Raw genomic sequence first — 24,238 nt, forward strand, 5'->3', positions numbered from 1 at the left:
AACCTTACATTTTTCCTGCACTTTCTCACATTTTCAAAGTACAAGTATACTTTAATATAATTTCACCAAAAATCTAAATAATTTTTGTTTCATTTGGTTCAATGTTTTAAGACTTTTCTAATAAAAAAAATAAATATTCTTTATATCTTTTGATTCAATGGTTCAAGACTTTTCATCTCTCACACATACACACAAAACTCTTTGCATTTTAATTCACAATTTTCACATCTTGCACTTCTACTCCTTTATATATGCCTATCCATAGCCTTTCATGCAAATACACACAGACCAAGAATGATGTCATTTACTTTCATTCTTTTGATGACACCTATCTAACTCTAACATTGTTGTTTCATCTAATTCTAAGTCGAATGAGTTGACTACAACCAAAGAAGAGGGGCTTGCTGCTTGCATTTTATATTAAGTGACAACGACGATTACAATTTTGATGTTAGGGTTGGACATTGTGAATTTGTGGGTTTTGTAAATGATGCAATTGATTGTGGGTATTTGGGATGTGTATTTTGTTTTAGAATTAAGGAGAAAGATACATTCTATATCAACTTTTATTTTATAATATTTCTCCAAAGTTGTTGTTGTTGTTTTTTCTTTTTTTTTTTTCCTCATTACTTCTATTGAATAATTATAATGGATATGTGTATCCTTTGATTTAATATTTCAAAACTTTTTATCTCTCACACATACACACAAAACTCTTTACATTTTAATTTACAATTTTCACCTTTTGCACTTCTACCTCTTTATATATACCTATCCATAGCCCTTCATGTCATCCCATGTCAAATACACACAGACCAAAAACGATGTCATTTACCTTCATTCTTTCCACGACACCTACGTAGTTTTAACATTGTTGTTTCATCTAATCCTAACCTATATAAGTTGACTACAACCAAGGAAGAGGGGTTTGCATTTTATATTGAGTTACAATAGTGATTACAAGTTTGATATTAAGGTTGAACGTTGTGAATTTGTGGGTTTTGTAAATAATATGATTGATTGTGAGTGTTTGATATATATATATATATATATATATATTTTGTTTTAGAATTAAGGAGAAATAGACATTCTATATCAATTTTTATTTTATAATATTTCACCGAAGTTGTTGTTGTTGTTGTTGTTTTTTTTTTTTTTTTTTTTCATTACTTCAATTGAATAATTATAATGGATATATGTGTGCAAGCTATAATTATTACTTTTTATGATAAACTTATTACTAATAAAGTTCTATAACAAGGGTCCATTTGGACATAACTTATTTTGCTGAAAATTGAAAATTAAAAACACTGTAACAAAATAATTTTTAAATGTGTAAATAGTGCAGTGAGACCTATTTTTGAATAAAGTGGTTGTAGGTCTTATGAGCAGTGCATGAACAACACGTGAATAGTAATCAACAGTGCTAGTTGTCCCCTAAAGTTGAAATACGTGAAAAAATAAAATAAAAAAAAGACATAAAACCACTGAAACGCTAGAAACGCAGATATGGGTAGAAATAATTTCTACCCAAACGCAAACCAAGTATGTTATAATACATATACAATATTTTACAAAACTATTTTACATAAAACATTATCCGTGCATCGTATATCTAAATTACTGGTTTATTATTAAAAAAAGAAACATGTAAAGCCATTAAAAAAAAAAAAAAAAAAATTTCCGCCCACCGGGGCCGGGGCCTGGGGATGGGGGGGACCCGGGGAGGTTGTTAAAATGCAACTTGCAAGTCAAACGGTATGGCCTATTATTCGGTCTGTGAAAGTGCTATAAATTAAGGTTGGGCTTGACACTTTAGTAGCGAAGCAAAGCTCTCACCACTGTGGAAAAAGAGTGTAAGAAAAAAAGAATGGCTCTGGAAGAAGCAATAGATGAATACACTCAGGATGGGACAGTGGATCTGAAAGGGAACCCAGTCCTTAGATCCAAGAGAGGTGGATGGAAAGCTTGCTGGTTTGTCGTTGGTAAACTCTCTGTCTCCTCTCTATCTCTAAAATAAAACATTGAACCTTAGATTTGTGTTTTATCCACAATCCACTCCTACATACCTTTACAAGGCCACTGAACCTTTTAAGTTTTTTGTGTCTGTCTCACTTGCAATGGCTCCTTGAAACTTGGGATGCCTGTATTTTTTTTTTAATTCTCTGGTGGTAAGTGAGTGGGTATATCTATTTATTTAAAAAGATAGCTAGCATGCCCTTTACATGGCTTATTAGAACTTAAAATTAGATTATGAGATTTTTTTAATCACTAATTTAGCTCCATTTGAGAAACATCTCACTTCTGATAGAGTAGATTAATTGTTATTGGAATAGCTTAGATAATTCATGGCTATTGCTGTGTTTGATCTGACCCAATATTTTCTTGATAAAGCCTTGAAAGTTCAACAGCAATTAGTTTTTTTGCATCCTATAGAGGAAGATGGACTTTCTATTCTGACTATTCCGTCTCACTTTCTTCTTCTTTTCTTTTTTTATTTTTTAAAAGTTGTCTTAATTTCTTCTTTGCTAGTCATAAATAAGAGAAAGAGAGTTCTGTCCATAAGTCCTGCTCTCCTTTACTAAGAGACTCAGCTCTCCTTTACTAAGAGACTCAGCTGGTTAGAAGTCTTCCTTCCCATTAATGTTTCAACTATCAAGTTATAGAAAAATAAAGTTTGGTTGGCATATTCCCATCTTCTTTCTTTAAATGAGCTCATCATGCATATTTTTCAATCATTAAAAGTTTTCCAAATGAATATTTCGAAGTTTTAAGTTTTTTTTTTTTTTTTGAAAATATTATATACACATATTAGTTATATAGATGAATCTCGAAGGTGCTTCTAAACTAAAGTCTCGATTAGGAGAACTAAATTCAGAACTCAAAGATAACGTGAGGCCTAAAAAGATTAATATTATCCTTTACTTAGACTGGCTGAGAGAGGCTAAGGCGACGAGTTTTCTCTCTCTCTCTCTGTCTCTGTCTCTCTGTCTCTCTCTCTCATCACGTAAATTAATGATGTCCACATGTCAACCCGTACCTATTTACAATTTTGCATTGACTATAGACACCAACCGATCACTTTCCCACAACTCGTATGTCATAAATAACACCTTCCATGTAATCATTTATTATTATTATTTTTTTTTTGGTAAACATGGAGTAATCATTTATCTAAAAAGAACAAAATCTTCTGATATCTTTTAATTTATATTTAGATCATTCATATCAGCTTAATTACTTATTTTATTTTATTATATTATCATATCAATTTTTTTTTAGGTATTTTTAAGATTTGCTTCTCTATTTTAATTGATTGTGTGTGTTAGAGTTTCAGTCCTTATAATCTCAAGTTACTTTTACAAAAGTTAGACTATTTTCTAATGATACTTTGATTATATAATGTATTATAAATCTGTTTAAAAAACTTTATATATTATTTTCGTGTTTATGTGTTTAAATAAGTATTGCTATTTTTTTTTTTTAAATCTTATAATGAGAAAATTTATGGCCACAGGCTTTTGGGTCATAATTTTTTACTCTAATATGTAGTAAATTATGAATGGTGAAGAAAAAAATAATAGGTAAATGAAAAAGTGATGAACAATTATTCACATTTTTTTTAATATTAGAGTCATGGCAAGAATTATGAAATAAAAGTTGTACTAGTCTAATAACAACTCAAAACTCCTAATTAATCCGCCTAATTTTGCGTAAGGTTTTCTTTGTCTTTTTGGTTTTAAGCACATGCAAGCTCCAATCTAATCATTGTATAGTGTTAGTCGGCAGCAACCATTGGTGACCTTTTATTTATTTATTTCTTCTTTTGACTTAACCGTGCAGTGTATGAGGTTTTTGAACGCATGGCCTATTATGGTATATCCTCCAACCTGATCGTATATTTAACAAATAAGCTCCATCAGGGCACGGTCACCTCTGCCAACAATGTCACCAATTGGGTTGGCACCATTTGGATTACTCCAATCTTGGGTGCTTACATTGCTGATGCTCATCTTGGCCGATATTGGACGTTTATTATCGCATGCATGATTTATCTCTCGGTAACGCATCATTCATTTTACGAATATAAATCCTTTGATTTGTTTCATTTTCACTTAATTACCTGTCTTGATATACCTGATTCAGTAGATAAGAGCTATTACTTGCACGACTTAATCGAGCCGTAGTGAGTGCCTGACTCGTGTTTTAGAAGTTTAGTCAAGTCAAAGATGATAAACTTAACATTGAATTTCTAGCTTGTCAAAGATTTGTATTAAATTGTGACAATATATATATATATATATATATATATATATATATAGAGGCTGAACTCCTCAAAATCTTTATCTTTAATCCAAAGGGATGCTTACCTAGCTATGACATTTCCTGTCTAAATTTTCAATACTACTACACAGCTATGATTTTTCTCTTCTAGAAAACCGTATAAGGCTATAAGCATTAGCAAAGAAGTCTATTTTGTCCATGCATGGAATATGAATGATTGACTTGGAATTCTATTGTTATAACGTATGCGCAGTAGTTTGTGAAACTTGTCAGTTCTCATCATCACTCTATTGATAAGGCTGTGCTATTCTTTTTTCTCCTAATAATATCGGTTGTTTAGAAGGTGGACCACGGGTTTTGTAGATCACATCTGGACTGTTCTCGTTTTGACAAAAAACTTTTAGTAGTTTTTTATTTTTGTCTAAGAAGGTATTTATTTTTATTTTTATTTTTAATTATTTATTTAATAACAAAGCTATTTTTGAAAATAAATTAATTTTTAGTTTCTTATTATTCATTTAGGGTCTGTTTGAGATCTTCTTATTTTATTGAACTGAAATTTTTTTGTTGAAAGTACTGTAGATAAAGTTAAAAGTTAGTTGAAATAGTATAGTAAGACCTATGAATTGTATCAAAAAATGCAGTGGGACTTATAAATTATAACAAAAATAAGTTGACAAATTTTTTTTTTTTGCCAAACGGACGATTGCGTTTTACTGAAAATTAGTGGGTCTTATTTTACTATTCATATACTTTTTGAAACTATTCATTACTTTTTGATACTATTCATGGGTCTTATTGTACTATTTCAACTAATTTTTACTTTTATTTACAGTACTTTTAGTAATAAATTTTCAATTTCAGTAAAATAAGCATATCCAAACACTTAGTATAAAAATTATTGAAAAATTATATTTTTTATATTATATTTAACAAATAAGTTAGTATGAGATATGTAAATCTATCTTTAGTTCTTTACAGGATAAGTCCAATTTAAGACTTGACGGTTGTCATGTTGAGCCTAATAAGTCCAATATACGGGTCTAATAAGTCCAATTTACGGAACTGCGTTCCCATCATGTGTCTTGACTCAATTCCTCTAATAATTTTACTTTTATTGCCTTCTAGAAACCGAATTTAATGAATCAAGGATAGATATTTGTGAGCAAGTGGGATGAGAGAACAAAAAGAAAGAAATTAAGTTGGCTGGGTTGGTGGGAATTTGAAAAAGAAATGGGTTAAAAAAAAAAAAAAAAAAAACTATAAAATGGACAGGCTTGTGCAAACTATAAAAAAGGGTTTTTTTTTTTTTTTTTTTTTTGCTGAAAGATGAAAGGTTATACCTAACAAATATAAACACGGATTTTAAGAAGTTTGAAAAAGTCACGTGTAGGATAACCACCACAGTTTACCTAAACAGAGAGATTTTAACTTTAGGATCACAATTTTTTAAACAAATATCATATAATAGGGGGGCTATCATCGCTACTATACCATATGTATAGAATTTGAATTTTAATATAAAGGATTTAAAAAAAAAAAAAATTTCAAATATAATATGGTGGGTCATGGCCAACTTGGCCTAATCTTGTTGGTAATGGAGATCTATATTAAACCAGTTGCCAATACCTGTCACTTTTTATTTTATCTTATTTATTTATTTGTTAACAAATCTACCTGTTACCTTTGGTGCTCACCCAATCCAATGCAAAAATCAGGCCTTGTGTAATATTTGTGCTTTGCCAAGTATTGACTTTCTCACTTTATAAATTGTTATGGATAGCTTTTCAGTCACACACACAAATGATAAATTATCGATTTTTTAGTAACACTCCTCTCTTTACGTGTGAGCTGCTTTGAGTGGGTTGAATTTTTTTTTAAATAGAAGATAAGGTAGAAACATTGATTGAATTTAAGACCTTTTATTTTGATTAAAAAAAATATTAAATTATTGATTGTTGTTTAAATAATTAGGAAATTGTAAATTTAATCTTTTAATCATTTATATATAATTAAAAAATTTATTGATTATATATTTTTTTAAATGTCATCAATCATATTTATTAATATATCAACTTGTAAATCTTTAATAATAAAATTGATAGTAGTTTTGACCTTTTAATTTTTGGTTTTTTATTATCTTTGTATGCAAAACACCCAACGGCAATCATGCATGGAGAAAGAACATTTTTGTTCAAATTGTGGAAATTTTATGTGGCTGAATTGGTGTTAACTATATATTGACAGGGAATGATACTATTAACATTGTCGGTTTCACTGAATAGTCTAAAACCGCCTCCATGCAATGAAGTCATCGTGGGAAACTGTAAGAAAGCATCAACCTTACACCTTGCAGTGTTTTATGGTGCACTATATACCTTGGCCGTGGGAACAGGAGGAACCAAGCCAAACATCTCCACCATTGGTGCAGACCAATTTGATGAGTTTAACCCCAAAGAGAAGGGTCATAAGCTTTCCTTCTTCAATTGGTGGATGTTCAGTATCTTCTTTGGGACCCTCTTTGCCAATACAGTTCTTGTGTATGTACAAGACAATGTAGGATGGACTTTAGGGTATGGGCTTCCAACCCTTGGACTAGCAATATCTATTGCCATCTTTGTGGCTGGCACACCCTTCTATAGACACAAGGTGCCCACAGGGAGTCCCTTCACAAGGATGTCAAGGGTTGTAGTTGCAGCTATAAGGAAATGGAGGGTGACTATCCCTAATGATATTAAAGAGCTCTATGAGCTTGAATTGGAAGAGTATGCAAAGAAAGGAAAGTACAGGATTGATTCCACACCAACTATGAGGTATGTATTTCCTAAACGTTTACTTGTATCAATTGGCTACATTGTTCTTGTCTATTACAATGGAGAAGAAATTAAAGGCTCGCTTGTGAGAAAAAGAAAATAAGAGGAATGTATATAAACAAGACAAGAAAAGATAAAGGTGACCCTAAATTCTACCCTAACTCACTAATTAGGCGTTTATAAAAACAAAGAAAAAAAAAAAAAAAAAACTCACTAATTAGGTAATTTTTGATAGAGAGCTTACACATTAAGTCTAATGACACAACAAATTTTACAACTGGTGAAATGACAAATTATAATTGGTGTATAGTTTCAATGAAAGTGATTTTATAGTGATATGCCAGCTTAACAAGTTGTGAAATTTGTTGTGTTTATAACATTGTTTGTTGGAGAGCTTAACAGAATAATTTATCTAAACAATTTTGGCCATCCCTCCAACCTAGTTAAAGTGGCATTTTACATTAATCCTAAGTCTAGCTGTTGAGTTTAACCTATCCTAAACTTGAGATGCAATAATCTTCTGCATTTGTCCTAATCTTACTTAATGTTGCACTCAATCAGCCTGCTTACCAAGGCATCTGTGAAAACCGGCTCAACGAATCCATGGATGCTGTGCACAGTTACACAAGTTGAGGAGACCAAACAAATGCTACGAATGATTCCCATCTTGGTTGCCACCTTTGTACCGAGCACAATGGTTGCTCAGATCAACACCCTTTTCGTCAAGCAAGGTACCACTCTTGATAGAGCCATGGGCAGCTTCAAAATCCCCCCAGCAAGTTTAGCTGGATTTGTAACCATTTCCATGCTTATCTCTGTGGTGCTCTATGACCGGTTCTTTGTCAGGATTATGCAAAAGTGGACTAAAAATCCTAGAGGTATCACTCTCCTTCAAAGAATGGGAATTGGGCTTGCCATCCACATTTTGATAATGGCAGTCGCATCTCTAACTGAGAGATATAGACTAAGTGTGGCTAAGGAACATGGGCTAGTTGAAAATGGAGGACAAGTTCCTTTAACCATATTCATTTTGCTCCCTCAGTTCGTGCTTATGGGAACAGCAGATGCATTTTTAGAGGTTGCCAAGATTGAGTTCTTCTATGACCAGGCACCAGAAAGCATGAAGAGTCTTGGGACTTCCTATTCCATGACTACCCTAGGAATTGGAAACTTTCTGAGTAGTTTCCTTCTTTCAACAGTTTCCCACATAACCAAGGAACATGGTCACCAAGGATGGATTCTAAATGATCTGAATGCTTCTCATCTTGACTATTATTATGCATTTTTTGCGGTACTGAACTTCCTAAACTTTATTTTCTTCTTGTTTGTAATTAAGTACTATGTGTATAAGGCTGAAGTTTCGGATTCTATAAAAGTGCTTACAGAAGAATTGAAGGGAATGACAGAAATTAGAGACTGAGGGATGGAGAATAATAAAAATCATACAGAAGTCAAAGCTGATAGTCTACTTTCTGATAGTTCTATTAAACAGCTAGCTATCTTTGTGGACAGGCTATTCCATATTTTAGAGTTCCTATTGTTGTTATAGCTTTCGGGTGATGGTAGTTAAAGATAGTGTATTTCTGATTTTCGTTTACCTGACTGGGGAGAATTTAATGTTCACACTTTGTTTAATAGAAAGAAGAATGAAATACAGTTGTCCGAATGACCACAAGTGTTTGTCTTGAGCTCCCCGCCTTTTGAATGATGAAGTTTCTTTATTCATTATCAACATTTGTTAATAAATAGAGTACTTTGATCGAACGAGTTCAGACCTTCATCTTAGACCGGTTAACAATATGCAACTTAATAATTTTGATTGATGAATTTTCTTTATTCATCATCAACATTTGAATTTATACAAGACAAGAGTTTCAAGTAGAAAACGATAAATATTAACTTCATATAATCTGTCAATAAAACTAATCTTAATCCACACTAATTTATTTGAATAAATAAAATATAAGCAAAAATACAAAACTGACCCTCTAACTTTTATATTTTTTTTGTTTCAGTCTTCTAACTTTCAGTTTTGTCATTTTAGTCCTCTAACTTTCAATTTTTGTCAATATAGGACTCTGTTAGAACTCAGTTAGTGACTGCCGTTAGAACTCCTAAAACGACGTCGTTTTGCATTTTTTAAAAATTTGAAATTAAAAGAAAATAAGAAAAATCTAAAAAAAAAAAGAAAAAAAGAAAAAGAAAACATGGATACTAAGACAACAAGGACTAAGACAGTGAGGACTCAGTTTGAGGTTCAGAGAGAGAGAGAGAGAGAGAGAGAGAGACGGCAAGGACTCATCCAGCAAAAGCATTTATGGTGAGTGGACGCCGGAGGTGATTAAGTTATCTAATGGAGCAGTAGAGAAGTATGGGAGTAGATTGGTGTAGCTGTCCACATGATACAAGGATGACTCATCAAGCTACTCGAAATATGAACCAAAACATGGATAAATTATATTTTAGTTTTGTTTTGATTTTAGGGGAAGTGGAACGACGACGTCGTTTCCTTTAATGTTTTTTTTTTCCTTAGATTTTTTTTTTTTTAATTTCGAATTTAAAAAAAAAAAGAGCAAAACGACGTCGTTTTAGGAGTTCTAACGACAGCCACTAATTGAGTTTTAACGGAATCCTGCATTAACAAAAATTGAAAGTTAGAGGTGTGAAATGACAAAATTGAAAGTTAGAGAACTGAAATGAAAAAAAGGAAAAAGTTAGAGGGTCAGTTTTACATTTTTGCCTAAAATATATCTCCATTATTATTCATCCAATACTAATTAAAATAAAGGGTCCAGTTAATGTATACTTTTAGAGCATACATTAATAATCTATTTTAGGAAAAAAATTTATGAGAGATTGAAAAAACTGTCACAAAAGTTTGACCGTTTTTACAATTCTCGATAAAAAGTTTTCTAAAATGGTTTATACTAACATATGTTCTAAGGACATACATTAGTAAAACCCTTAAAATAAATTACGCACATAACATTTATCTCCCCTAGAAAACGCCCTTGTCCTCAAGGGTCTTTCTCCTTTTTCTTTTTATTCTTCCTCCTCTTCCACAAAGCACTTCTCTTTAATTTCTAAAATGTCGGCCTTTTGGATTTGATATGCCTTCCTTTTTTGCATTTTTCAATCCTTTTACTTTTGAACGATATGCATTTAGCTTTAGAAATAGGTTACAAGTTACAATCTTTTTATTGTTTTGTGAACGTACTTGTCCACTCTTTAAGACCTTGTTACTACTTGTTAGTTGCACGAACCTGCAATCGTTGAAAGCTTTTTACGTTTTTGTGATTGTAGTTTTCCTCCTTTGTGCCATTATTTTGGGACCCTCCATTGTTATCGTGCCTTTCATGGTTGTCCATTGCATAAGCCTGCAAGTTCTCCCTTTCTCTGAGTGATATGCGTAGAAAAGGCAATATGGTAGTCCATGAACTTCCAAAGTAGTTAAATTAGTTTTGCAAGGGCTCCTTTTGACTTGGGGTTTTCCTTTTAGGGTATTTGCTGCAAGAAGAGACCAGGGAAGAAGAAATTCAAAAGGCACAAGCCGCACAACAAGAGAAGGAGAGATAAAAGCAGCTATGCCTAACCAAATGTTAACACTTAATCAAAATAGTAAAGTTAGAAACACAATGAAATTTCACAATATTTTCAAATTAGCCTATTCGACCTAAGGACTCATCATCATCATTTGCAATTTATAATTTTTAATTAAACTATAGATTATTTTTGAAATGTTGTGAAATTGTTGTGATTTTTGTTATGTTTATATATAGCATGACTCCTATGTACCTATATACAAGAAATTATTCAATCTTTTAGAAGGACCACGTCATCAATGCCTAATGGTCCGCATACAATAATATAATGCCGTCTGTTCAATTTAATTGAGTGATCATTCATGCCATCAGCCAAATAAAAAGTAAATTATATATTCACCATCAACCCCCGGCCCACTCCTTATCTATGGTGCGATTGGTCCTCTAAAAATAAAAAATCACAGCAACAGCAACATCAACATTTCAAAATCAATTATTTATATTAGGTTTAGCTAACTTTGGGGTTTCTATGCCTAGGCCTTCACAGCATCAAGATAGAAGAGAAGACAAAATCTAGGCATGGAAGGAGTATGATAGGTTTAGATATGGAATGGTGGCAACATCAAGTCCTTGTTTGCCCCTAAGGAAAAGTCTAGAATCACAAAACTTTTCACAACTTTTTGCGACAATTGTGACATGACAGAGTGTGATTGGTGAAGAAAAAATGGGAGGCCCTTGTGAAAGTGATGCTTAACCATTCATAGTTTATAATGTCAAAGTTGTGGTGAAAAAATTATGGAATAATTTGTGATCTAACTATTCATGATGTGGCTTGGGGAGTTTTGATTTTCCATAAAAGGATGAGTTGACTCACACTTGTAGTAGACGAATATTGGTATAAGGTCCTATTTATTTTGATTTTGTCACTATTGTTGATCCAAACACGTCAATGTTATCAGAGTGATTTAGAATATTTACTTTTTTTTCTTCTAACGAAAGGAAATGTAATGAGTTTATTGAAATTCTTTCTATCCTTAGCCTTTGTTTGGGAGGAGGGAATTGAATAGAATAAAAAAAATATTTTTAGAATATTCTCCCCTTCCCTTATTTAAGAGTTTTAACGGAGAAAATGGAAAGTCTATTCCCTTGTTTTGGAGTTTAGGTGGGAGGGAATGAAATATTTAGGAGGGAACAATCATTCCCTCATTTTCCCTCAAAATCTCAAATTTTCATCCCCCCAAATTGGGAGGAATAGGAGGGAATGAAATTAGGTTTAATGAAAATTTTATTGAAACTCCTAAATTACCCCTTGGATCTTAGCCCTTTTTATTCTCAACTAGTCGTATGAATATTTTTGCTCTCTCTTTGCTACTCTTTCTTTCTCTCACTACTGTTTTGATTTCATTGATTTATTTACTATTAAAAAGCTTTTGTTAACATATGTATTCTATGAATGCTAGCGTATCCTGTGAGTTTTTCACTTGCATGAAGTTTAATTCCTATTATTGTCTTTTGTGTGAATGCTAGTGTACTATACGTATTCTGCAATTATTCATTGGTTTTTTCAAAATTGTATGATTACCTACTTTTCTTAGTTAAGTCCAGCCGTACCCAACTAGCTGAACTCAACTATTAAATTTTCACTTGTATGACGTTTAATTCCTATCATTTTCTTTTGTGTGAATGCTAATGTACGTGTTCTATAATTATCCATTGGTTTCTTCAAAACTGTTTGATTACGTGCTTGCCTCAAATAATTAGTTTTGAATGTTAAATTAAGTCCATTTGTTTTAATCAAATAGACCTTAGAATCATTAGACGATAGAGCCTTAGTTTTTGAATTTAAAATTAAGTCCAGATACCTTAATAAATTGTGTTTGAGTTATTGGTCTACTGTGCAACAAGTTGTTTATGTTATTGAATCCCAAATAAAATTAATGTTTATAGTTTAACAGTTTTATTTTTAGATTAGTTGTAACACATTCATAATTAGTTAGACTATATCATCTCAAAGCATCTTTTATAAATTCCAAGGTCTTGTAAAATAATCCAGTGAGAGGAACCATTTACACCATTTTATCCAATTTCTATTTTCTTTATTATTATGATAGAACATGTGCCCATAATTTTTTTAAGTAGGAATAATATCGTAACTAATTTTTTACTTAGATGGATTTGAATGATGAGATACTTAAGACCATGAGCGCAAATGTGTCCTATTGATACTGATGTCTAGGCCTAAAAATTAAAAAAAATGTGGAATTTCTTGGCTAACTTTAGATTTGCGTTATTTTGTTATTTTATTTTGTTTTGGCAAGACTCATTATATAAGTTTTTTTATACCATGCATGGACCTTAAAAGATATTTGTTTGCATTTTAGATAATGTTTATTTTGTTGACAATAAATATGTGATGCGTGAATTGCTTTGAATTTTGTTAACAATAAATATGTAGTTTACTATTATTATTTCTTTGAATTTTGAAAGTAAATAATAAGCAAATTCACATGGAGTGTAAATTAGAATAATTTTTTATGTTCTTTAAAATGAGGGGTATAATAGTAATGTTATTATAAAATAATTTTATTTCATTTCTTTGAATGTCACTTCCCAACAATGTTACTTACATTCCATTGCTTTATTTTAAAACATCTAAATAAGATTTTTTAATTCCATTCTATTCTTTTCCCTACTTAAATACATTCCATTTCTTTAAGGATCATTTCATTTCATTCTCTTATGAACTCTCAAACAAAAGCCTTAGTGTGCGTCGTGCTTCCCAGACGCACGTTTGCGTTTCTGCCCCTTTTTTTTTTAGCCGAAAAGTTTGACTTTTCAACCAATTTTCAGCCACATGTGGGTCCCGTGTACTGTTCACGGATCCATAAATTTCACTTTTCAGCAATTTTTTTTATTAAAAATGGGTCCTACGGTATTATTTACACATTTAAAAATTATTTTATTTTCTGTTTTCAATTGTATCCAAATGGACCCTTAGTTTCCTATTTCTCAGAAAACAAAGACTAATTTAAGTGAGAAAGAAAGATGGAAGACAAGTGTTTGCTTAGTTGGAGGAGTGAAAAAGTTGAAGGATAGAAAATTGGTGGGAAGATGGAAAAATAGAAGAATAGTAAAGATTAGGTATGTTCAAATCTTAGTAACAACAAATTTTAGTATTAACAAATTTTAGTATTTTCTTCTTCTTTTTTCAAAAAATTATATATATTTTTAATTTCAACTAACCAAACATGTTTTTTGTAGGGACACGATTATTTAACGACCCAAGAATGACATTGGGCTCGTAAGTAAAGGGCCCCAACAATATGATTTGTAGAGAGTGGGCTTGAAAGGCAGGACCTTAGTCACAGGTTAGCGGTTTAATCGGGGTTTCTATGGAAGCTTATCTATGGGTGGACTTGGCTTGACTAGCTAAGCCTTCCATTAGTGCGGGTTGTAGGATTTAAGTCCTCGGATAGCGTTCGAGAAGCATTGTATCCTTCCTTTTCTCCATTTTGCAGGATTTTTCCTCCTCCTAGGATCCCCTTCTCCCTCGCTTTCTTTCCCTTTTATACTAGCGTTCATTTCCCCTTTCAGTGTCCACGTGTAAGTTTTACTTTCTGGGGTGCAGACCTGTCCTGTCAATCCATACCTAGAGTGGTTGGGGGTCGTTGGAAAAGTTAAATGGCATGGTTTGGAGCATGGGCTTGTCAGATGCAGGATTCTGTATTACGATGTTGGCAGCTTTCTCCCTTGCCCTGCCCCTGTACTAAGTTTGCCATTTTCTTCAGGCGTTTTGTGAGGTGTTGAGTATAAGATCGTCCTCGGCCATGTCCTTGTGCCCTTCTTGGGCTTTCATTATGCATCCTTGGCAATAGCTCTCCTCGGCTTAAGCCTTGGGCCCTAATGTAGAATGGGCCTGGGCCACGAATTCTCTGGCCCCACAATAGCCCCTCAAAATCCTGCTGCCCGACTCTTAGTTGGGGAGGAGGGTTTTGGTGATGTTGGGCCCACATCATGACTCACTCAAATTCTGTACTTTACTGATGTTTGTGTTTTTCCATTTGCGTGGGAGATGTGCTGAATTAAGAGGCATCCCTTTAGTTTTTACTCACGCGGTGTCCTTTGACGTTCCAGTGCTCGAGGCGCACCTTCACGAGGATCTTCAAATCTTATGGTCGCGGATGGTGTTGGAAATCGAGCCAAAACCATCTAGTCCGTAGAATTTCTTGGAAACCTACATAAATTAAATGCCACCACCTTGCCCTTTATATAAATAGGATAGGACGTTATTCCCCTTACATATAAACCTTTCGGCTCTCTTCAAAATTATAATCCTTCAGCCATAATCACAGTCTCCATACCCAGTTCTATCCACCCTTAGTGCAAATATGTTTGAGGCACAGGCGGGGGTGAAGGATCTACACCCGCCACAGAGGCACCATGTCCTTCCGAGACTCAAGGTGGTGCGGTCTGGATAAGGGAGACATAGATTCAAGATAATCCTCCGTTTTGACAAGGGGGGAAATGGTATTTCTACCTCTTTCAGTCAAAATCCGAAGCAGGTATTGGTCGCACCAGATTCTTGGTGCGTCAGAAGTAAGGTTTTCCGCCATCAGCGCCGTCTGCTCTATCGCAGGTGTGGCTAACATGGAGGCTCATCAACTTCCGGCTTCCTGCACCTTTTCTTCCAAGGTGCTAGCCCCATGTTGCCGAGTTATGGGCATGTAAAAGTATTGAGGAATGGTTTCCGTAGACAATGTGCTGGAACTGCTATATCTCTCATTTCTGCACCTCTTCCTCTGTTTTTTCCTCATTTCCTTGTATTTTTTCTTTTTGCTTACGTAGTTAGTTTCAGTATGAGCTTATTTAAGCTCTTTCATTGTACGCTGTACTGTTTCGTTGTCTTAATAAGAAATGGATTTGTTCCCTTTTAAATACTTTTCTTTTCTGCAACAACTATTTTGTGAATGGGATACTACATGTGTATTTTCCTTTAATGATACTTAGAGCAGGAAACCTTGAAACAGAATCCTACGAATTTGAACTTATCGACATTATCAAGTATAATAATGATAATTCCCAGTAGATTAAACTCATGAAACTAACCGAGATAACAGTTGAGTGCTCCGTAATGCATGCGAGGCGACCGTCCGAGAACGATAAACTCTAAATAAACCATCCGAGAGGGTTGCCGAGCAATGAGGGACTTTGGTTGTGTTTTTGATAATACCTGACCCTATAACAGTCGCATCAGTTCCCTTGGTAATGAGGATCCGAGGGTAGACTGGGGATTCCATTCAGTCTAGGGATTAACCCAACTATCAATGGGTAACTCTTCTCCGGGGTAGATTCTAAGGGCCATATATCGTCCAGGTTGTGTCCAAACCTTGTATTTTTCCTCTTGAGTAGGTGATTTCCTCAGAGGCTTGAGTCCGAGGACCATACAAGGCCTTAGTTCTATCCAAAACTTGTAGTTTTTCTTCTAAGTAGTTGGTTTCCCCAGAGGCTTGAGTCCGAGGACCATACAAGACCTTGGTTCTGTCCAAAACTTGTAGTTTTTCTTCCAAGTAGTTGTTTTCCCCAGAGGCTTGAGTCCGAGAACCATATAAGGCCTTGGTTCTGTCCAAAACTTATAGTTTTTCTTCCAAGTAGTTGGTTTCTCCAGAGGCTTGAGTCTGAGGACCATGCAAGGCCTTGGTTCTGTCCAAAACTTGTAGTTTTTCTTCTAAGTAGTTGGTTTCCCCAGAGACTTGAGCCCGAGGACCATACAAGGCCTTGGTTCTGTCCAAAACTTGTAGTTTTTATTCTAAGTAGTTGGTTTCCCCAGAGGCTTGAGTCCGAGGACCATACAAGGCCTTGGTTCTGTCCAAAACTTGTAGTTTTTCTTCCAAGTAGTTGGTTTCCCCAGAGGCTTGAGTCCGAGGACCATACAAGGCCTTGGTTCTGTCCAAAACTTGTAGTTTTTCTTCCAAGTAGTTGATTTCCCCAGAGGCTTGAGTCCGAGGATCATACAAGGCCTTAGTTCTGTCCAAAACTTGTAGTTTTTCTTCCAAGTAGTTGGTTTTCCCAAAGGCTTGAGTCCAAGGACCATACAAGACCTTGGTTCTGTCCAAAACTTGTAATTTTTCTTCTAAATAGTTGGTTTCCCTAGAGGCTTGAGTCCGAGGACCATACAAGGCCTTGGTTCTGTCTAAAACTTGTAGTTTTTCTTCCGAGTAGTTGGTTTCCCCAGAAGCTTGAGTTCAAGGACCATACAAGGCCTTGGTTCTGTCCAAAACTTGTAGTTTTTCTTCTAAGTAGTTGGTTTCCCCAAATGCTTGAGTCCGAGGACCATACAAGGCCTTGGTTCTGTCCAAAACTTGTAGTTTTTCTTTCGAGTAGTTGATTTCCCCAGAGGTTTGAGTCCGAAGACCATACAAGTCCTTGGTTCTGTCCAAAACTTGTAATTTTTCTTCCAAGTAGTTGGTTTCCCCAGAGACTTGAGTCCGAGGACTATACAAGTCTTTGATTCTGTGCAAAACTTGTATTCGTTTATTTATTTATTTATTTTTCGAAGGTTAGCCCTCGACCAAGGTGGGGGGAGTTAGCTTGATGTTAGAAGCCCCTAGAATTGCCCGTGCCATTGGCACTGCGAGGCGTAGTCCCTAGCGGAAATTTATGTCGGAGTAACAATAGCATGTCGCTGGAAATGGAGGAACCTTCGCAAACCTTTGCTTGATAGAGGCTCAACTCCACCGCCACCTGTGCCAACGCGCAAGCCTTTCCCACAGACGGCGCCAATTGTAGGGACACGATTATTTAACGACCCAAGAATGACATTGGGCTTGTAAGTAAAGGGCCCCAACAATATGATTTGTAGAGAGTGGGCTTGAAAAGCAGGACCTTAGTCACAGGTTAGCGGTTTAATCGGGGTTTCTATGGAAGCTTATCTATGGGTGGACTTGGCTTGACTAGCTAAGCCTTCCATTAGTGCGGGTTGTAGGATTTAAGTCCTTGGACAACGTCCGAGGAGCATTGTATCTTTCCTTTTCTCCCTTTTATAGGATTTTTCCTCCTCCTGGGATCCCCTTCTCCTTCGCTTTCTTTCCCTTTTATACTAGTGTTCATTTCATCTTTCAGTGTCCACGTGTAAGTTTTACTTTCTAGGGTGCAAACCTGTCCTGTCAATCCATACCTAGAGTGGTTGGGGGTCGTTGGAAAAGTTAAATGGCATGGTTTGGAGCATGGGCTTGTCAGATGTAGGATTCTGTATTACGATGTTGGCAGCTTTCTCCCTTGCCCTGCCCCTGTACTGAGTTTGCCCTTTTCTTTAGGCGTTTTGTGAGGTGCTGAGCATAAGATCGTCTTCGGCCATGTCCTCGTGCCCTTCTTGGGTTTTCATTATGCCTCCTCGGCAATAGCTCTCCTCGGCTTAGGCCTTGGGCCCTAATGTAGAATGGGCTTGGGCCACGAATTCTCTGGCCCCACATTTTTTATTTCAAAAATACAAGAAAAGTGTATTTTCCTTATATCCCCAAAAACAAGTTTTTGAAAATAGAAAACAAAAATTGTTACCAAAACAAAATCTTAGTTTTTCCTTGTGTGTTTTGTTAGAGGGGTGGAAAAGTCTTTTACTTAGTTGAAGAGAAAAGTAGGATGATAAAAAATATAGTTTATATAAATTGACTCTTATATCCTTACTACATAATATGTAAGAAATAATTTATTTGTACTTATTAAATAATATAAAAAGTTAACACATCATACATATAAATTTTTATATTTTTTTTCCTTGTTACCAAACAATACCCACTTTTTTGTAATCATTAAATAACAAAATTACAATTATTTAAAATAAGAAACACCTTAAATTCTCAATCTCATTTTCTTCAATTTAACCATTTATTTGCATTAGTAACATAACTTTTGCATACTACAACTGTTCAGGTTCTTAATTTAAACAAAAACGAAAAATTAAAATTAAAAATTAAAAACTTATTGGAGGGATCTCAATAAAAATAGTATACAATAAAAATAAAATAAAATAAAAGGCCAGTGGTCTGACGACTTCACCCATATTATTTTCGTTATAATCCCTTATCCATTTCTCTCATGAAATCATCTCTCACTCTCAGTACTGATTCCTCTCCCTTATCTTTTTTCTTTGTCACTTTCCTCTTCTCTTTTTACTTTCACATTTCTTACTTGCATGTCAACTATCTTAGATGCATTTCCCCCAAAAAAAAAAAATGATCTCATATGCTCAGCGCAGTCCCAGGTATTTCTATTTTCTTCTCTTTTTTTAATTTTTTATTTTATTTTATGAAAAGGCATTCATTTTCGACCAATGATACTTCAATCAAGGAATTTTTTTATTTTAATTATTTTCTATGTTAAATAATAGGTGAGATGAAGTTACTGTTGGGAGAAGAAAGGAAACTAGGCAAATATGTAGTTGAAACATGATTTTTTCATTTTTTATTTTTTGAGTTAGACGCAAGTGGCTGAGAGAGGAAGGAGTAAAAATGGTTATTTGCTGCATAGTTACTTTTCACCTGTGTTTTCTCTCTAAAATCGGAGAGTCATATTTTTTGTGGGCTGAATGAAAAATGCCTAGGCCTACTTAAAAATTTTCTTTCCTTCTCTTCTTACCAAACAGCATCCTCTTTTTCTTTTTTTCTTTTTTTTTAATCAACCTTATTCTACCTCCAATAATTAAACATACTTAAGACTTAAAAAATAGGTAAAAAAAGAAATGTCTAGCGTACATTCTTTAATATACACATAGTATATACAATCTCCGAAAACAAGGAAAACCCTAACTTCAAGTTAGGGTTTTGAAATGTGAAGAGAAGTGTGTAACAAACACTGTCCTAAAAAAATTATTACAATGCTGAGTTGACCCCAAGCATGTTTTTGATTTTTGAAGTATAGTCCTGTAAGTTATGTGCATACAATGAACCTCCCAACATTTGCTTTAATTTTTGTTTTTTGTTTTTTGTTTTTGTGTTTTTGGTTTTTCATAACTACACGACCGGAAATCAGTACAACAATGCACCAGAAATGCAATCTCTCCTCCTTATCTCCTCTTTGCTAATTGGAATGTCCTCTTCAAGAATTGATTGGAGGCTGCTTCATTTCTGTGACACAACACCCTTAGTATTGTATTCGGATCTGATCTATTCCACCTTCCTGTAGTTGGAGGCATTGGTAGCTTTTGCCCTGAACCCATTAGTCCAATTCCACTTTTTTCACAGGTCACAATGCTGAAATCTTCAACGAGTTGCTCTGTAATCTGACCCATTAATGCTATTATTCCTTCCACTACCTCGGCCTCCCTCTCCACCACTTCCTCAGCTATCAACCCTTCTCCGCAAGTGCAAAAAACCCGCTTCAGGCTTTCGAAATCCTCCTCAATCATCTCGTGATCAGACCGATAAAACACCCGGGAACTTCCCCCGGCAAGCAAAACCATAAGGAATGCCTCAAACGAGGCCTTCATGACTTCTTTTATTGCCAGGGCTTGGGCTCTATCCGTGAGAATTCCAGTCATGAGAGTGAGGTTCTGCTTGAGAATTCTCAATGCTGGTCTAATCCGTGCATTGGCTACATCGTCCACATAAAGACTATCATAGAAGACAGAGTTTGAGTCAAGGAAGATGAGGCGGTAAGCAGCTACTTCTGAGACATTTTGCCAGGCTGCTTGGATGAATGTGCTTACAAGTTCAAAGTATGAGGCCGTAGTGCTATTGGCCCTCCGGTTGTTGTTGAATCGACTACGGGTTGAAGGATGCGTTCGAGGGGGGATGGAGAGGGCTTTGTCAAGGGAATGGAGGTGGGAATGAAGATAATGCAGGGTGTTGAGGCGGATATAAAGGCGTTGTGTTCCTCGGCTCGTTGATGGGCGAGGATGGTGACCTTCATTTGCTATATTTTGGTGCAACTGATCTGCTGCACCAACACTGCATGGACTAGCTTTTTTCCACAACTTGATGAACTTTGAGTCTCGATTGCATCTGGTCAGTGGAGGAAGTGTGGGGATATAGCTCTGTTTTGTACCTGAAAACTTATTTTATAAGTGGGAAAAAATAACACTTAATATGACAAAATTCATCGAAATCTTAGTTGCAATAACTTCTGCCCAATTCTAAGACAACATGAGTTGTGCAGTACCAGTCTATACTGTTGTTGATAGCAATATCATTAGATAACATAGAGACGAGAATGCATTTTCAGCCAATCAAGAACGTTTACAGAAGGAAAATAAATAAATAAATGAAGAGAAAGTTCTTACCACACGATGCAACAAATGAAGCATAGTCTTGGAAGAGAACCTCTAAACCATCAACAAGATCTAGAACTAAATCTTCTGTAATCCCTGTTGGGATTTCAAAGAAGTCATCCACAGTTTCCTTAGCTAATTTCATTAGCTCTACGACTGATTGTGCATAGGGCTCTGATTTGGACTTTGGATTCCATGTCTGCAACACAAATTACAATCAATCATTAGGATTGAATCAAAGATTTATCACTCTATGGAAGCTTTAATTTCTATGCCAAATTGTTCCAAAGTAAAGAACTTACTTCAGTTTCTTTCCCTCTTTGGAAACACTCTTTCCCTTTCTCCAACCTTTCGTTTATCCATTTTTGCAAGAGGTTCAATATGACTGATTCAACTTCATATAGAATCATATCTCGTACAATTGCTTTGCCTCCATCCTCACACTCAGCAGAGTCTTCAACTACCATTTGGACCAAAAGCTTTTCCAGCTTTCCAGCCCTCTGCAGTACCTCAACTGTCTCAGCTGTGAGCATGAACACTGTCCCTAAATATTGTTTCAACACAGCTCCGTAACAGTTATGTAGCGTGACAGCGGCGACTGCAGCTGCAGTTGGGTGCCATTTCTTGAGTATGGGACTAAAGATTTCCCTCTCTTTCAATGCCAAATCTTCGGTTTCCTTAGCCAATTGAAGCAAAGCTTCACTTGCCTCTTGTTTCACTTCAGCAGTATCACTTTTGACATTCCCACTTTCAATTATCTGTTGTCATTAACCAAAGAATAAGATGACAGATAACATCAAATCAAAACTGCACTAAAACTTGAGCATGAACTCGATAATTAAGAAAACCATAAGTTTAATGACAACAAATTTCACAACGTTTTTTCACTAGTGCTAAGATGGTACATTGTGATTGGTGTACAATAAAATTGATGTCAGACTGTCAGTGATGGTCCTATGCAAAAAGTGATATTTCACCCATAACAAATTTAGAAAAAATTTGTCAACATTGTTATCAGGAAAACTATTTACAGACCTTGGTCAATGCGTTTTTCACAGATGATCGAATGTAGAAGTCCACACGATCTCCAGATGAGTCCACCAAGGTTATTTCTCGTTCCTCTTCCCCAGCCCCTTCAGTGATTGTAAAATCATGGCCTAAAATCCTTTTGGCCGATAACACCAAAGGAAGAAGGTTTTCAATTTGGCCAGCATTTCCCCTCTGGAAATAGTCATGGTAATTAAGCAATCTCTTCTCTGCCCATCCCTGCATTGAGGTCAATACTGAAGACAGGATATTTACATATGTAACCTCTCGGTCTGGTCTCTTGGCATCATTTGCCACTTCTGTCAACATAGCATGCGAAGCACAAAGAAGGTCTGGTTCTATCTGTGCAGTCACGACGTATTGCTGAAAGAGCACCCAAGTGAAACACAAATTGTGTATAGGCCGTGTGATTCCCAATGTTGACCACGTTTTCTTCATTAGCTCTAGAAGTTCATCAACCTCGTCAAGGACTAAAGTTTCATCCCTGATATCAAATACTGATTGAAGAAGAGCGACGTAGAGGTGGATGTTGAGAGGGTACCCATCAGCCCAATGGCAAATATCTGTGGGAACTCCATTGGAGCTTTGCCATGACAAGGATACTACGGAATTGCAAAGCGTTCTCATGGTGTCGGAATTCTTGCCAGTGTCTATTGCTTTTGTCTCGCTAATTCGGATAATGTCTCTCAGACGCATAGCGAAGGTGTTTGATTTGTCTAAGGGGATTGAAGGGTGGAGAAGAAGCCCTGCCTCCATGATTTTAAACTGACGCCTTTGCCATTGATGGTACTCATGGGAGTCATTGAATTCGGATGGCTTTAGGTGGCGGAGGAGCTCTAATGGAAGTATTATCGTCTCTGCTCGCCGACCCATCTGTTTCACATCAATAAGCAAGTTTACAATGTTGAATCAATTAGGGAAACTTGTCTTTAAATTGGGTACTAATCACGTTTATTGTCAAGTTAATTTGTAGAATATTTTGTATTTAAATTTATACTAAACAATGTGATGTTCAATCCGCATTCAGAGACTCTAATGTTGATTGAATATAATGTTTTCATTCATCTCATTCTAGTACCGATTATGTGATTACCTGTTTCCAAAATTACAACATGATTCTAAAATGGGTGATGCTACAATGTGGAGAAAGAAGATTAAAATTATTGTGATTATTTGCTTTGTTTTCTAATTTCATTGTTTGCTTCCTTATTGTCTATCCTTTTGCCTTGAAGTGCCTACATATGCACTAATACAAATACAATGACCCTACCTTTCTATATTTGACGGAAAAGTCTGTGACCTTTTAAGAACAGCAATTTCATCAACATCCTAAAAAACCAGGAAGAAAACACCACCACATTGTCCCATAACATATACTACTAAAATTGTAAAAGGGTTGTATAGCTTAATTGGCACTTTTTAATTTTTTTTCAACGCTTCCAATATTCAAATTTCGGATTAAAAAAATAAAAAATAAAAGAAAACAAAGAAAGACGTACTTGGCCAACGAGGGTCCTCATAAGGGTCTTTCTGAGCCTGTTATCGCTCTGCTCTGTCACTCGCATCTGCTGCCTCATGATCTCGGCGGAAGTCATCGGCCGCCTTGGCCTAACCGGTTGCGGCACGGTGTATGAATACCCAGGACTACTAGAGTTAGAAGTGTGTCCACCATGACCGCCGGAAGACGGAGGAGGAGCAGGAGCTGCACCACCTGCCCCGGCACCAGTTGACATCCTTCTTTGAGGCGACCGCTTCAACATCTTCAAACCCAATGTCCTCTTCACCCGACTCGTGGGGGTCGTCACCACGCGCTCCCCACCAGGCTTATTAGTCCCCGAGGATGGCGGCAACAACGAACCCTCCCCACCATGTTCATTATGGGAATTGGATGATGAGTAAAAAGTGAGGGCATTGCGACCACCGAAGCCAGGAGACGACCTGCACGCCGTGAAGAATATTTCATAGGCTGTTTCTCTAACGTCGTCACGTTCAATACCTTCAAGCTTTCCAAAGGGCCATAAGAGGTCTGCCATGAAGGCCTCATGGAAGTGATCAGGGCGTGAACCGACGTGAGGAGCCGAAAGGGACTCACGACGAGTGTGGTGTCCCATGGTGGATGGGAGGAAAGTCAGATATCGGGGGCAACCAGCTGGGTTTGCATATTCCCTTAAAGTAGAGGACGATATTTGCGAGAGAGAGAAAGAGAGAGAGCGAGAAAAATTAAGGGAGAGAAAATGGTGGTTTGGTTGGTTATTGTGACAACGTTATTGTGTTAAGGAATGAGTGTTGGG

The 24,238-nt window shown here is 35.7% G+C and overlaps 2 protein-coding genes across 2 annotated transcripts; one reads left to right on the plus strand and one right to left on the minus strand.

Annotated features, from left to right (window-relative positions):
- Positions 1-1,826: 1,826 nt before the first annotated feature.
- LOC115995200 (protein NRT1/ PTR FAMILY 5.2-like) lies at positions 1,827-8,785 on the plus strand. Its single transcript, XM_031119662.1, has 4 exons — positions 1,827-1,985; positions 3,844-4,061; positions 6,532-7,097; positions 7,659-8,785. The coding sequence occupies exons 1-4, from the start codon at positions 1,871-1,873 to the stop codon at positions 8,515-8,517; spliced, it is 1,758 nt and encodes a 585-aa protein (XP_030975522.1). The 5' UTR covers positions 1,827-1,870; the 3' UTR covers positions 8,518-8,785.
- Positions 8,786-18,902: 10,117 nt separating this feature from the next.
- Positions 18,903-24,177, minus strand: LOC115994171 (protein unc-13 homolog). Its single transcript, XM_031118233.1, has 5 exons — positions 23,447-24,177; positions 21,936-22,820; positions 21,203-21,658; positions 20,913-21,099; positions 18,903-20,677 (listed from the first exon to the last, which is right to left on the minus strand). The coding sequence occupies exons 1-5, from the start codon at positions 24,056-24,058 to the stop codon at positions 19,698-19,700; spliced, it is 3,120 nt and encodes a 1,039-aa protein (XP_030974093.1). The 5' UTR covers positions 24,059-24,177; the 3' UTR covers positions 18,903-19,697.
- Between the last annotated feature and the right edge of the window lie 61 nt (positions 24,178-24,238).

The sequence above is a fragment of the Quercus lobata genome, chromosome 6 (assembly GCF_001633185.2).
Source record: "Quercus lobata isolate SW786 chromosome 6, ValleyOak3.0 Primary Assembly, whole genome shotgun sequence".
In the NCBI taxonomy this organism is placed as follows: domain Eukaryota; kingdom Viridiplantae; phylum Streptophyta; class Magnoliopsida; order Fagales; family Fagaceae; genus Quercus; species Quercus lobata.

Coding starts and splice junctions, on each gene's coding strand:
- LOC115994171 (XM_031118233.1), bottom strand. CDS start 24,058: ATGGGACACCACACTCGTCGTGAGTCCCTTTCGGCTCCTCACGTCGGT. Junction 21,659..21,935: donor TGAAAAACGCATTGACCAAG/GTCTGTAAATAG, acceptor TAATGACAACAG/ATAATTGAAAGTGGGAATGT. Junction 21,100..21,202: donor AAAGAGGGAAAGAAACTGAA/GTAAGTTCTTTA, acceptor TTTGTGTTGCAG/ACATGGAATCCAAAGTCCAA.
- LOC115995200 (XM_031119662.1), top strand. CDS start 1,871: ATGGCTCTGGAAGAAGCAATAGATGAATACACTCAGGATGGGACAGTG. Junction 1,986..3,843: donor AGCTTGCTGGTTTGTCGTTG/GTAAACTCTCTG, acceptor TTAACCGTGCAG/TGTATGAGGTTTTTGAACGC. Junction 7,098..7,658: donor GATTCCACACCAACTATGAG/GTATGTATTTCC, acceptor GCACTCAATCAG/CCTGCTTACCAAGGCATCTG.